General features: G+C 39.8%; 1 protein-coding gene across 8 annotated transcripts in view; it reads left to right on the top strand.

Annotated features, from left to right (window-relative positions):
* Positions 1 to 15,323, top strand: part of LOC115445405 (protein turtle) — a 62,995-nt gene that overhangs the window by 40,736 nt on the left and 6,936 nt on the right. For 4 of the 8 annotated variants that reach the window (XR_005112915.1, XR_005112916.1, XM_030171657.2 and 1 more), the window contains exons 2-15: positions 5,862 to 5,987; positions 6,251 to 6,393; positions 7,832 to 7,978; positions 8,093 to 8,228; positions 8,302 to 8,543; positions 9,320 to 9,590; positions 9,788 to 10,048; positions 10,123 to 10,193; positions 10,664 to 10,855; positions 11,179 to 11,400; positions 11,683 to 11,791; positions 11,879 to 11,962; positions 12,194 to 12,379; positions 12,515 to 12,742. Coding sequence is in view for 6 of the 8 variants with exons in the window: in XM_030171657.2 (XP_030027517.1) it covers positions 5,915 to 5,987; positions 6,251 to 6,393; positions 7,832 to 7,978; positions 8,093 to 8,228; positions 8,302 to 8,543; positions 9,320 to 9,590; positions 9,788 to 10,048; positions 10,123 to 10,193; positions 10,664 to 10,855; positions 11,179 to 11,400; positions 11,683 to 11,791; positions 11,879 to 11,962; positions 12,194 to 12,379; positions 12,515 to 12,742 (2,365 nt within the window). In the remaining 2 variants the exon portion in view is untranslated. Of the gene's footprint in view, positions 1 to 4,336; positions 4,519 to 5,861; positions 5,988 to 6,250; positions 6,394 to 7,831; positions 7,979 to 8,092; positions 8,229 to 8,301; positions 8,544 to 9,319; positions 9,591 to 9,787; positions 10,049 to 10,122; positions 10,194 to 10,663; positions 10,856 to 11,178; positions 11,401 to 11,682; positions 11,792 to 11,878; positions 11,963 to 12,193; positions 12,380 to 12,514; positions 12,743 to 15,323 lie in introns of those variants that run through there. The other 4 variants (XM_030171656.2, XM_037442331.1, XM_037442332.1 and 1 more) reach the window with 4 other exon arrangements.

Here is a 15,323-nt window from a genome sequence, read left to right on the forward strand (position 1 = left end):
TTTATACCGCATCAATTCCGACCGATACGTTTGTTCCACCTGAATATCTTATTTTTAAACGACCGCTTTATGAGATTATGATCATAACCAATTAATTTATAAGGTAGGGTTGAATTTTATGACGGTTCTAAGTTGGTTAATTGTAACAATGCTCGATATAAATGTAGCCAGTAGCTAATGTTGTGAAACTTATGCACAGAAGGGAGACCATTATAAGGTAAAAGAGTTCAGTACCCAGTAGTCCACGAAACTTTTATAGATAGCAAAGCAAATGGCATCTTGTAGTGTGACATCCAGAACAAACTAAATTATTTTAATTTAAATGTAATATAAACGCTATTTGATGATACATTCTTTATCACTTTTTCTATGCATGCAAGAATTACAAGCAATCTATGAAACAATTTACTATTTACGAAAAGGACTGGCTCTTACCAATTACCTATTGTTAGTGGTAGCGCAGACGTTAGAGCTCCCGATAGAAGGCAATTTATACACGCCACTCATTTCATTACACACAGATAAGGGTCTTGTGAATATTTGCTCAATTTGGCACATTTATGTTACGCCGTACATTGCTATCAATGGGATTCGTGTGAAATAAAAGGTAATCAAGTAATAACCAAGTACATACATGACATGTATAGGTAAAGACATTCTCATTGCTGTACTGATAAGAGTAATTTCTTTAAGTTTCATGAATCTAAAAAAAATGTCTAACCCATACAGTTTTGACCTATATAGTTTAGTCGTAGAGATTTATCTTAGCATGTATAGTCTAAATAGGTTTGGGATCCCACATTGCGAATAATGATATTAGGATGAAAAAAAGACACAGTGCGCTATGGACGAACACAGCCAGCCGCGCAGTGCCCACCGTACCGATGTCTAGACCAGTGTGCAGTGATCTGAGCTTTGAAGCTATTGGCTCGCCACGAATCCGCGGGTCAGAGTTGCGGAAGCGTACGCGCTCCTCAAGGTTATTCCATCCAGTATTCTTGTGGCGAAAAGTGAAGACCTAACATGATTACGAAAAAAATGTTATCGCATGCTCCTAAAAATGAAAACAAATATCTACCTTTAGCTTATATTTTTTTTTCATCCGGTTTCCTAACATCACGTGACATGTACTTATTGTAACTTCTTATACACTATTTTAGAAAGGTTGAATAAATAGATCCTAATGTTTGGGGTTGTAAAGAAGTGCAAATAGATTGAGAATACACTTCAATATATGTTTTCAATTCAATGCCATTCTTTAAAAATGCAGTTCATACTACAAACGACACAGTTTTGTTATCACGAATAATATGTCTAATGACATTAGTAGGTAAGTAAGATAAAGTCTAACGTCCATGCAGTTCTCTTAAAGTAAAATTGCGTGAAAGCCGCAAAATACGGATACTGCATCTCGGTTTGAACGAGCTGAAATAATCGAGTTATCGATGCGATATTCCCAAGAGCCACAGGGCGAGGAAGTCCGAAGCGAGTAATCCGCTTTGGTCGCGACAGCCAGAACTTTCTCGATAGCTCTTCAGAATTCTCTACTTTAAACTTGCATGGTGCGACAAAACAGTAATACGATCCATTGTGATGTAACTAGAGTTAAGTTCCATTTTTATTACGGATTGTTACTTTTTTCGTACGATGAATAGTTATCAACACTTTATTAAAGAAATATGTTTTTTTTTAAAGTGTTTACCGGAATTACATATAAGAAAATATTACAGATTATATAATTAGATTCAAGTAGCTTGTTTCATTAAAAAGATATATTATGCCCGGTAATGTCCATACTACAAATAAAAAGTTATGTATCTTGATATTATGCTATTTTCGACCGTTTATAAGATAATTCTCGAAGCGAGGATAGAAGCAATGCAATTTTAAACGATTACCAACTCGATAGGCAGCGGCCAAGTAAGAGACTGCGACAGCTCAAAATGACTTATCATCGTCGGCAGACCAGGCGCGAAGGGCGAAATTTTTCAAAAGGTAACCAAGGTAAAATAAATTTGTCTTAGTTAACATATCACGGCCAATTTAACAGAACTAAACCTAAAAGGGAAGCCGGTTGAAATCGAGTTATATGCAGGCTTCGCCACTACGTCACACTATCTACTTGCAAAATGTAGAGTCCGTTCATGAGCTTTTAGCTGAACTCAGTTATAAGAGGGGAGTTTCCTAAAATTGAACTCATTAATTTCAAACTACGGTTACATACAAATGAAAAAGGTAAATATCAAATTCAGTCATGGATTCAATACTAATTGAAGGTAGAGTTGCATACAAATTGTATTTTATATTAATAAATGAGTTGCCTCAGTGACCGCCTGAGGGGCTGGCTAACATGGCAACCGCTTAAGCCCTCGCGTTTGCAAGGGGTAGAAAGAAAAATCATTACCTACCCTCTTTCGGTACATCGGGCTAAAAGGCCTCGCAGAGGTCTACCGCCTATGACCTCGCCTTAGTAATTGTCGCTACTGATTCACCTAATAGCTAACTTTGACTATTCTGTATAACATGAATGAGTGGCCTTAACCGGGTAACTACTATTATTTAATAAGCAACGCACTGTACAGTGCAAGCATGTACATTTTCTACGCGTAAGCACTTTACATGCGTCGCGCGGCCGATACACGATCAATAAATCATTTCGCATTAAATGATCAACACACACGGGCTTATTAATCAATCAATTATTCTTTATCAATTATCAATAAAAGTTATATGAAACATAGCTGCATATCAATCAAATAAGTGTACGTAAACATATCGTACATTTTGATTCTTTCAGCTTTGGTATCAGCGGCGTTTAAGAAGCTCTGTATTCCAGGCATATTATGCAATTCATTAATCGCATCTGCTATTCTTCACAATCTGTTGGTACTCACGGTTGGTGGTTTTGCTTACCATCGCATGACCCCTTTGTTAGTTGACTAACATTCTAGTATTCATAAATAAATGTGTAAACCATAAACATTAGTGCAGCGTACGGAACCTACAATAATTTTCTTAGTTTTATGCATATTTCCTGTATCGTAGAGGTTAATTAGGTACCACTTTAGTTATCTCTCTTGATCCTTTTGATTATATTATTAATTTTATCATTCAAATATATGTCGGTCAAAATAATACAATGCAATGAGACTTAAATCCAAAGTAATTTAGAATGCAACCATTTAAATGTGTTTTTTGTAGAAAACGATCGTAGCGTCACGTAGCACGCGTAGGAATATTACTTATTTGTAGTCGTAGCAACTAGCAAACTATCATACCGACTACTGACATACTAAGTCGTTCGCGTTCGTCAATAAAACTATTACATGTAATATAAAAATTAAAGAAATAAATTGGCAAAAGGTTTGAATATATTTGGTAATTTAAACTTTTAAGGCCATAAGGTTCATTGTTTAATCAAAACATCGATTGGAAAAACCTTTAGATATTGGTGACTAAAGAAGTTTACAAAGTGCAAGCAGCAGGTGGACGCATTATCATGCTTTAGTTTGAAAAGCATCCAGTTTAATGATGAAGTCTGAGCATAATGAGACATCATGTCTTCATAAATCAAATACAGACCAGGGCCATGTCATAGTGGGATTTGTACTGTTTGCAGGAAGATATAACCGCTCACTATCTCACGAGTAAATTTTTAGTATTGTCATATAGTTCTATATTTCTCCCTTCTATTAGCGTTCCGTTACAAAACAAGAAAACTGTATAGTTTATCTATGCCCATTCGTCAAAAAAAATTGGAGCACATATTATATACTTACAAACCAAACGGGGCTTAAAAAATGTTCTCCTAAATATTGTTAAAAGAGTTTATTGCTCAAAAGGAATTTAAATTACTTATGAGGGCTCTTAAACAGTTTTTCTATACTCAATATTCAACTATAAATTAACCATTTCAAAATAGGTATGTGAGAGCCAAAATATTTGATTTAGATATTTGACCTCAACTTCAACAAAATGGTTTCAGTGTTGTGGTGACTTTACCAAGTAATTAGAATCACACCAACCAAATATCTATATATACTATAGTATAGATATAAAGCGTGTATAGTATATTCAGAGAATAATATTTATATGAGGACATGTTGGGCGGTATGTCACCGTCATCGACACCGCTAGGTCACGTCGAGCCGGGACGGTCGAGCGGCGAGCGGCGCGCGGCGGCGAGCGTCGAACGGGCGAGCACGTGAGCTCCTCACCGGGGACCATTCATGTAGGAGGGCGGCGGCTTGCGCGCGCACCGATCAATACCGCAGGGCGCGGGTGGTAGTTGCCGGCCTGCCGCGCGACACACCGCACGCCTCGACCGACGCGCGCCGCGCACTCGCCGCGCACCCGCCGCGCACTCGCTGGGCGACCGCGCACCCGCCGCCGCCAAGCCCATGACCGCCCTCCACAGATGACGGAACCCGACCTCACCCAACGAGAACGACACGCTTGCCCCTCAGCCAGCACGTCCACTCTTGCCGCGCGAATCTATTTGTGTCGCACCACGACAAGGTATGAAATCGATAGCACGCCCCTCGACGTTCCGCAGCATCCTCTGACCACTCTGTTCCCCGGGCATTGCACTGCTCGTCTCCCGTGGAGTGTGGAGAGCTCCACGCCTCTGTACCACATTACGATTTGATTCAATACGACACATGGTCGCCTATCGACCATGTGCTGCATAAGGACTACTTTTATAATATCCGACAGCACAGATTAATCTTCATCTCTTTCCAACTAGGATTTTGTGTTTTACTATATAACGAAATAGTTAAAATGCTAATAAAATATTATATTCTGGGAACAATACCTTTAGCTACACAAGTCACGACTCGTACCTTGCAGCTCTACCTACCTCAGCGGGTAGAAATTCATAAAATGAGACATTTTATCAAATAATAAGAGAATATAATATTTAATATTTCTGCTGTATTATATAATTTCATAAAATATTGTTAGAAAAAATTAAAGCAAAATAAAAAATATTTTTATAATTGCTCCATTTCATACATTTAAATTTTATATGTGTTAAACTTCTAATTTTTATAATCAAAACCTTTAATTACATTGGGACATCAATAAAAGTTCCTTAAATTTGTTTAAAATTTAAAATACTAAAACATTTTTCAGTAATATCGGTTTTGAGAGTTTTGCCGAGTAAGAATTTAAAGAACAATACTTGTCGTTAAAAGTTAATGTGTAAAAGCTCGCAAAGTTCACAAATATTTGTAACATCTCTTCAAACATAATATACGCCCTGCAAAAAAGGTTTATTTTTTTTTTACGTTAATATAATTTGTAGTTATAATATAATTAGCTCTGTACCAATTATGCACATTGATACAAAAAAGTATATATATATGGCTATGTGCTAACATAATTTATCGTTTCAATGTGTTGAAATACAACGTTAGAAGTAGTCCCCATTACTTTACAGTTTAAAATAAGTTTATAACCGATGACGCAGCTACCCCACAACTTACTTAGCTCGACAAAAGGGGCGCAGGTCGATTAAACCTATGTCGTGATGCAGTGCAATTATTAACTCCGTCGATTCAGGAAAATAGTCCAAGGACGAGCTGTATTTCAAAGGCCAGTCGCCCGTATAATCCGTAACATACAAGTTTTTATATTTTAAGCCAGTGTTTACCCTATTATGCTACAATTTAAATAGGCTATCTACATAACTTGTCTAGACCATTAGCTTAGTTTAGGTAAGAATTCATACACTATGGCACGGTTTACTGGATTCGTACGATTATGGGATATGCACGCGTGATTTCATATATTCATAGAGAAGTTCGAATAAAAAAATAGAAGAATATAATATGTAATACATATAAAATATTTGTCAGGTGATGCATCAAGAATGAGTCGCCGAGCGCGGCCGTGACATGGGAGCGCAGGCATGGGCTGGCGCGCCGTGCAACCGCCGCACATCGCCGCCGGCTTGCTTCTTCTGCTGCTAGTCAACCTACCAGGTAACCACAGCCGAATAAACTGTTTTATTTCATTACTTATGTCTTTCCATTATTACTTTTATAACCTGGCATTATCTGTGACTAAGTTTAATTGACATTATGATTTTTCTGCTCTAAGATCCTACCCTATCTCAGGAAGTTTGCTATTCAGACCGGGGGCAACAATCTTACAATCAGTAGCAGCTTAAAGATTGAAATGATGGTTTAATCTGCTAAGTAAATATGTATACGCACGGATATGGACATTGCATTAACTGTTGCAGTGACGTGCCACCAAGACCATCAAGATGCTGTTCACATCACGGCTATCCTCGGCGAGAGTGTCGTTTTCAACTGCCAGGTGGACTTCCCCGAAGACATCCCGGTGCCGTACGTGTTGCAGTGGGAGAAGAAGGTAGGCGAAACGGTACGACGGCCCACACTCCACTCTTACAATACAACGCTGCTCATCTACCGTGTGTGTATTTCTGTTCAATAGAGGATGGCTCGTCCCCGCGACGCGCCCGCTGACTGTAAAGTATATCTCGTGGTGTGTCGGCAACGACACCTCGTATTGTCCCGTGCTAGTGGTAAAGCGCGGGCGCCGCGGGCCGGGGGCGAGGCCCCGCCGCCCTCGCCCCGCGAGCGCCTCTCGCACGCCTTTTGTGTTCTCTGCCTCTTCTGCGTATTGCCTCGTGTACCTTCTGCGCTCGTCGTCCGCGCGACCGGTCCGACTCACTACACCACAGTTATAAAGGCCTTCAAAGCGAGTCCGAGAGAGCAGCAGACCCCGTTAGATACGAACATACACATACACTGCCACTTAACATTTACGATAAGATTTTTTCTTTATAATTTCTGTCCTGGGCGCACGTTGTACCATATTTGGAGCGCATCGAAGCACTGTGCTTACACGGCTGATCGGGGCACGCGCACATCTCGCGCACTGGCGGCGGTTCTGTCTGTTTCTCTCTTCCTGTGGCTGTGGGCTTCTCCCACGCTCTGTCGCCAATACGTAGATTCGAGTACCAGTATTTAGTATAATCTGTATTGTATCGTCTTGTTCGGTATACTTTCATATAATATTTATATGGACATCATTGAGCATTTGTCTACTATGTTGCATGTCGTAGTTATTTAAATATGCTTTCATTTATTTGTTTTCACATTTGGCACGAATATGTCATGAAATAGGTATAAATAATTATAATTAGTAACCAGGATAAACTTTAATAAAAAGGCCTATTTAATATGTAAATTGTAAATGTTTTGTTAGTTATTTTCCGCATTAAACCAAAAATGATACTACGTATGATAACATTTTTTGTTATGTTTATTTTAATTCGTATTATTAATTAAACTTTTAGTTCATGAAATAACAGTTTACTAAATATATATATATATATATATATATATATATATATATATATATATATATATATATATATATAATATTTGTGGATCTAATAAATTGTTTTAATTTGAATCCTATACAGTTCTAATACACAGTAATAAGTATTGTCATTTTGCATGAATATAGTATGTTTTATTTTGGTAGTTTGTAGATGCTTGTATCTTGTAACAGTAAGCCTATGTTTCAAAAGCTAAAATATAACGCTGGGAATGCCTTGAAGCGCAATCTTCACCACTGTTGCAACTGTTGCAAGATATTCATAGTCTGATTCTGTCTCTACATTGAAAAAACCGCTTATTGCCTCTAATGTCGCAGGCAGAGTCGGAAAATTGTTGTAGTATAGATGACAAAACTGTATAACGACAATCAGTACATACGTATGTGAGAATTAGTTGTTAATACGCGCACCGATGGTTGGTTTAATATTAATAGTTGTTTTATCGATACGTAGGGACAGGACATCCCAATCTACATCTGGTACGAAAGCTATCCGACTCATAGCGGGGAGGGGTACGAAGGCAGGGTATCGCGCGTCGCTCCCGACTCACCATATGGAGCGGCCAGCCTCAACCTCACCAATATCCGCGAATCTGATCAGGTAAGTCTTATCAAACATCTTTAAACATCTTCAGACTTGGCTGTATCTCATGCTGCGGCGCTGACTTTGACGCACTGTTTCAACCTGTCAACTCAATATATTATGTAATATCAGGGTTGGTACGAGTGTAAGGTGGTGTTCCTTAACCGTTCGCCAAATCAACACAAGAACGGCACATGGTTCCACTTGGACGTGCATGCGCCGCCGCGCTTCTCCATCACACCGGAAGACATTATATACGTTAATTTAGGTACTCTATTCCCTTTTTTAATAATAACTTTCTTTCCTGAAATACATCTAAAATACGAATGTTGTATTTATAGGAGATGCCATCATTCTCAACTGTCAGGCGGAGGGTACGCCCACGCCTGAGATCCTTTGGTACAAAGATGCGAACCCCGTAGAACCATCGGGCACGGTAGGCATATTCAACGACGGCACCGAGCTCCGCATCAGCAACATCAGACACGAGGACATCGGGGACTACACGTGCATCGCTCGCAACGGGGAGGGACAAGTGTCGCACACCGCGCGGGTCATCATCGCCGGAGGGGCCGTCATTACCGTTAGTTTACATACTATCTTCTTTAATGACGAAGATGAAACCAGACTGAGTAAATGGTTACTACCGTCTATATTCAATATTATTACTTGTTATTAATATCTGCGACTGCTACATCGTTTTACCCAGTCAGGTTTCTTTTCATAATTATTATTGTTGTTCACTTCATAAGGCTTCTATGGTGCATTATTTTCATTTTGTGATATCCCCTAATTCATGTTAATGTTACTCCATAACGAAATTTCATTTATATAAATTTGCGGACGCGTTTCTGATACAGAGAATGCCAAAGGTAAGGTAGTGCCTAGGGGAGGCTGATATGATATAAAATCACAAATATAACAAAGAAATAGACCCTACTAATGACTAATATTGCAGTTTCGATATACCATATAGAGTAATACTTAATTTGGATTGGGGTAAGTAACACTACATAAATCGATACCTACTTTATTTTTGTGACTTTCGTGCAGATTCACAAGAAGCCATGCCGTGCCAACAACAAACTACATATAAAACAATTTTGGCAGAATAACTGTAACATGTGTTTCAAATAACTTTACATTTATACAATTCCCAACCTGGCTAACTCGTATTTGAGTACAACAAACAAGTAAAACCATCTTTTGGGAATTGCAATCCCCGGTGGACATTACGTGTAACATTTATTGCTTTATAAAGTAAAATTTAAACTAATTCAAAGTAACACCGAGAATAAATTAGATTAAATTTGCTTCGTGCAATTGGATGTTTATTGTCAATAAAATCGTCATTTCCAGATGCCGCCAACAAACCAAACGAAATTAGAAGGTGAAAAAGTGCAGTTCTCGTGTGAAGCAAAGGCTCTGCCTGGAAACGTAACAGTAAAGTGGTTTCGAGAAGGCGCGCCCGTCGCCGAAGTAGCTGCCCTGGAGACCAGAGTGACTATCCGACGAGACGGAGCGCTCGTCATCAACCCAGTGGCCGCGGACGACTCAGGACAATATCTGTGTGAAGTATCGAACGGCATCGGGGATCCCCAAAGCGCATCGGCCTATTTAAATGTTGAATGTACGTTACACCTACTAGCAGTAATTAATATAGTAATAATTAACGATGACATTTTTACACAAATAAATTCCAATTAACACTTATTTCAAATGTAACGAGAAACAGTAATGGGAAAATAGCATACCTTTAAAATAAATCTACATGTCGTGTTTACAATAAGGTGATTAATAATTTAAAATGATGATTATCTTGTACAGATCCAGCGAAAGTAACGTTCACTCCGACTGTACAGTATTTGCCCTTTCGATTGGCGGGCGTGGTACAATGTTACATAAAGGCGAACCCACCACTGCAATACGTGACGTGGACGAAAGACAAGAGGTTGTTGGAGCCGTACCAAACGAAGGACATTGTCATTATGAACAACGGTTCACTGCTTTTCACTAGAGTCAATCAGAATCATCAGGGCCGGTACACTTGCACGCCTTATAATGCACAAGGGACCCAAGGATCTTCAGGTAATACTAATTGAAAAGTTGGAACATGACTCTTACATATGGATAGAATTACAATAAAATGTTATGTAATGCAGGTCCGATGGAAGTTTTAGTACGCAAACCTCCGGTATTCACAGTGGAACCAGAACCGTTGTATCAAAGAAAGGTAAGCGACAGACTTTTACAAAAACAATAATATTTTTCATAAAAATATCTAAAACAAAGATGTAGTTTGTAACAAAATGACAAAGAAATAGTACCCAATGTCTTGTTATGATACTGAGAGGTTGGTTCCTAGAATCTGAGTCGGTACCATCTCAATGTCTACCAACATAATTACTGAGCAAAATTTACTCTTGACATCTTGTCTCAGGTTTATTTATTTATTATACACAGGAACATCAACAGTTTACACATACAATTAATATTGGTTCAATTTTCTTAGTGTAGATTGTTCTTATGTGCTTCCCAAATAAAGAAAAACGACGAAACATAGTAAAATGGCACGCAGTACTTTACTAATTCAAAGTGGAGGGTGGTATTAGTGTTAACGGGCAGTCGTATAAATAGACCAAAATCGTTCGGGCGCCTTGTCACTTTACATACAATAAATGTACCTTTATATAATAATTGTAGGTGGGTGAATCAGTAGAAATGCATTGCGAGGCACAAGAGGCGGAGGGCACGCAGCGGCCGAGCGTGACGTGGCGGCGGCGCGACGGGCTGCCGCTGCAGAAGAGCCGCGTGCGCGCGCTCGGCGGCAACATCACCATCGACACGCTCCGCCGCCAGGACTTCGGCATCTACCAGTGCGTCGCCTCCAACGAGGTCAGAGCCCACTGCGCCCAGCACTCTCCCGTGCTCACTCGGTGGTGTAGGTCTCATGGAATTAAGAGCATATTTTCCTTTAAGCAGCCGTGTGAGCACTGTTAGCTTCTAATGTAGAGGGAGGTAATAAGTCAACGTCTCATATGTCTCAGGACTGATCAGAGCAAAGATTTTTCACAAATTGTTGGAATCATTATCAAGCATGTCAGTATGTTAAAATCTTAAATTAATCTAATATTCCGATCATCTAACTTCAAAACCAGTGAGTATTAAAAAATAAGGTAGATATTTGAAATTAAAGTTGGCCATGTTGGTGGTTGTAGGTGGCGACCATAGTGGCGGACACGCAGCTCGTGATCGAGGGCACACAGCCGCACGCGCCCTACAATGTGTCGGGGACAGCCACTGAGTTCCAAGTAACGCTGCGCTGGCAGCCGGGGTACGCGGGCGGGCCCGACTACAAGCAAGACTACACCATTTGGTACAGGGAGGCTGGCTTTTCTGAGTGGACAAAGGTTCCTGTCACCCCGTCTGGTGCTACTTTCGTAAGTATTTCAATGTTAAGCATATCTCGATGTCGAGTCAGCGCATCACACTTTTTTTACGTATGTTTTAGAAATTGCCTTAGCTTTTATAACCTATCGTCTATCTGACCATGAAGTATGAATTACAAAATATATGTTGATGTCTACTTAAATTAAAAACTCCTCTTCATGGCGATAATTATGCGGTATACATACTTAATGCAACCGTTCTGACTAAAGATTTTGCTGCTTAAATGCTGGGTCATGCAATAGTGCATAAGTTTATAAACTTTTTGTCTATAGGTAACAATAAATCGCCTGCAACCAGGAACTACGTACGAGTTTCAAGTGAACAGCAAGAACACGATAGGAGAAGGGATGATGAGCAAAGCTATTACGATAAGAACTTTGGGTATGTGCATTAGCATTAGATGAACAGTATTTAACTTACTAACTGGGTGTCGGCGGGAACTGCATTAACAATACTTTGCTTTTTTAGATGTAGGAGCTAAACCAAAGGTGGCACCCACACCCTCGGGCCCTGTAGACAGAACTTTATTTCCGGTTGCACCCGAAGGCTCTGGTATATATTTAATTTATTGAATGTTTAGATAAATAAAAAAATATTTTATTTTAATACAGGTTAATATTAACAACTGTAATAATTTCAAAATGAACATGTGTATATAGACTAACATGACACATGAAGGTAAAGTTTATTTATTTTCAATACAATGCCAATATTGTTGTCGAATAACTTATGTACCATATTATGTTGATATGAACGATCTCAAGCCCTATCGTGTGGGAGTAGGTCCGAAGCCGGGGTCCCCTCGCAACCTGACGGTGACGGAGGTGCACAACGGGTTCCTCATCACGTGGCAGGCGCCGCTCGAGCGCGCGCACCTCGTGCAGTACTACACCATCAAGTACCGCACCGACGCGCAGTGGAAGACGCTCAACCGCGGCCAGATCCGGCCCGAGGAGACCAGCTATCTAGGTACACTTGCATACAAGCTGCACCTGCAATACATCTCTTAACTTACCTTTGCTTCGTATGCCATGTAACTGGAATTGATAGTCTTATAAATTTGAAAGCAATCTCATGCTGTAACTTTAATCGGTGTATTTTCAGTGAAAAATCTAGTCGGCGGGCGCACCTATTACTTCCGAGTACTGGCCAACTCGGCGACCAGTTACGAGAGTTCGGAGGAGGTTAAGTTTCCGGTGCCGGCGCGCGTCAAACACAAAGCGATCACGGCGGGAGTGGTGGGCGGCATACTGTTCTTCATAGTCGCTATTATACTGTCTGTGTGCGCGGTGAAGATATGCAACAAGCGCAAGCGTCGCAAGCAGGAGAAAGGTGAGCTGCCGAGGGAGACGCGGCCGCTCGCCCGCTCCCGCACGCGCGACTACTGTTACCTACCCCACCGCTATTACCACTCGCGTATTCAATACTAAACTATTTGTCGAACGTTTGTACGTAACGATTCATGGATCACGTAGTGAATTCCTGTATGGATTGTAAGGAACGGTGAGGCAACTATTTACTTACCATATTGTCGGTGATAAAGCAGAAAATAACGAAAATCCTGGTTTGGACCGTGCATTTTAATTGAGCTGAAATTATTTTATGAACATGAAAGCTGTTGGTCCCCTTAAAATTTTATACTTTCTTAAAGAAAGCCATGAACTGAATTTCTATCACATGTTTATTTCTTTACCATAGATTTTTTTTATTTATGTAGGTGGAAAGCTTTGATCTGTGGGGAGGATAAAGAAATATTTAGCATAGTATCGCGCTTGCATGTATTTTTCATTGACGTAGGGTACTATTTATAATTACTGCACAATCTTAAATACTTATATTCGTCTGCTTTATACCTATACACATCTCCAAATCATTTTTAATTTCTAACTTTAATTATTATGGTAATGGTGTTTTTTTTTTAATTTTCCAAATGAATAGAATCTAACTGTGCAGGACAGGACACTTTTGGTCTAAAGTACTATTTGATTAGCTGAATGGTATCTCGTTCACCCAAATACATAAACAATAAAAAAAATATTTTTAATGCGCGGTTTAACCTTTCTAGTGTCAAATATTGTTCGCAATTACTCATTGCAACCGGTGAATTTGGATGGATTCATTATGTGTCAAATGTGTGTAACATAGTATCCTAGCGTGGCTATGTTCAAGTCGCACTAAGTATATTGCTGGCCACGGACCATTATCTATCGTGACAAAGTTTAATATGGATTTTCTATAACAAAACATCATGTTCAACATTTCCTTTACACTAATATATAATTCGTAATATACGTCACGTCTCTAATGTCTAATATTTTGTTCACGTGGAGGCTTACAACGTGCCTGTTCAAATTCTATAAGTGCAATATATATTGTGAACGATGTTTAACAAACAGCTCGTGCTCATCAAACGGCCCGCACCGATTCGCATTGCAAAAGAAAAAGCTCTCATACATTTACCTATATATTAATATTTTTATCTATAAATCATGGTATATTTAATAATTTAAAGCTAACACGTTTACTTTAGTCCGTCAGTATTATTTTTATGCAATGTTTAAATCGCTCTATATTTTTAACCTAAATAACATTTTTTGAAAAAAAAAAAGTATTTTGACAAACCATAATCATTTTTGGCGATCGGCGAATGAATAGGTGTATGAGAGTATTTTTACATATTTACAATATACTCGTATGTAATTCATTATCGCTTTGTACGAAGACTGCCCTTGCATTGTTTGCCCATTCCATTTTTTTGGCATAATCACAATCGTACGATCATTGTAGTGTAAATATCATTAATTACTCAAAATATATCACGCAGTGTTGTCATTTTGTCATTATTTTTTTCGTTGATTATTAATTATTTTGAAACAGTTCCAAGCAGGTCATTTTCGTAGAAATAAAAAAGACTTTAAAATATTATGAAAGGAAATTATTACGGTGCAGTAATAACAATATTTAAGTAAATAATCCCCGAGACGTTGGACACGGCCTACTTACTTTAGAGTCTTGCCCAGCCTGGGACGAAGAGCGCAGGGCGCTAAAGTCGGTCATCGGAGAAGACATTTCGCTGTGGGCTGTGGTCGATTCTGGCTTAAGACCGGGCGTGCGGTGGCCCACTTCTGCGAGGTGGTCCTCTCGGAGATGGAGAGTGCCAAGAGGGATCGGAAGAGGAAGGATCACTCCCGCCGTTAGAGGCTGCGCAGGAGGCGCCGATTGGTCGACTAAATGGCGTCTCCCGCCCTGTGGATTGGAGGTGTTTGGACAATTCTACCACGTTATAACCTGCTTGTACTTACATAAGAGGCGAGTAATAGTCCGCCTTGAGTATACGTTGTGCATGTTTATCACATTGTAGTGACCCCCGGGATGAACGGAAGCGTGGAAGGTAGGTCTCACGTTACCGTTGACGTTGAGAGCGTCCTTCGGTTACGTGAGGCTTCCGAGACCCACCTCTCCCCCCATAAAATACGAGCCGCACCGGACGAGGCCGGCTGCCTACCAAAACTCGGTCACTTCTGTCAGAGGAAGCCCGCAACCGTCCCTAATGCGCAAAAGAGGGCCACCGCGGAATTTTAGTAGGTACACCGTCCGTTGTATACCTATAGGGTTAGGGACTTGGCCTTGCGACCGTCCGAAAATCACCATCAATTCCGGGCGGCTCAATGTCGGGTCGTAAGGAACAGTGACCCCAACATTATCGCCCAGTCGCTCCCCACTCCATAAAAGCTGGGCAGTAGAAATAAGGCATTTTCTCCGCGAAATCACAAAAATCACTTATTGTCCTTCAGTAATATTATTATCACTCATGTCTTCCATCTTTCACCGCATACATTTAGTTTCACTGCTTTTACATTGCAGACTGCTTTATACTCTACATTGAAAGGGACGTTAACTTACTGTACTTACT

The sequence above is a fragment of the Manduca sexta genome, chromosome 24, assembly GCF_014839805.1.
Source record: "Manduca sexta isolate Smith_Timp_Sample1 chromosome 24, JHU_Msex_v1.0, whole genome shotgun sequence".
Classification (NCBI taxonomy): domain Eukaryota; kingdom Metazoa; phylum Arthropoda; class Insecta; order Lepidoptera; family Sphingidae; genus Manduca; species Manduca sexta.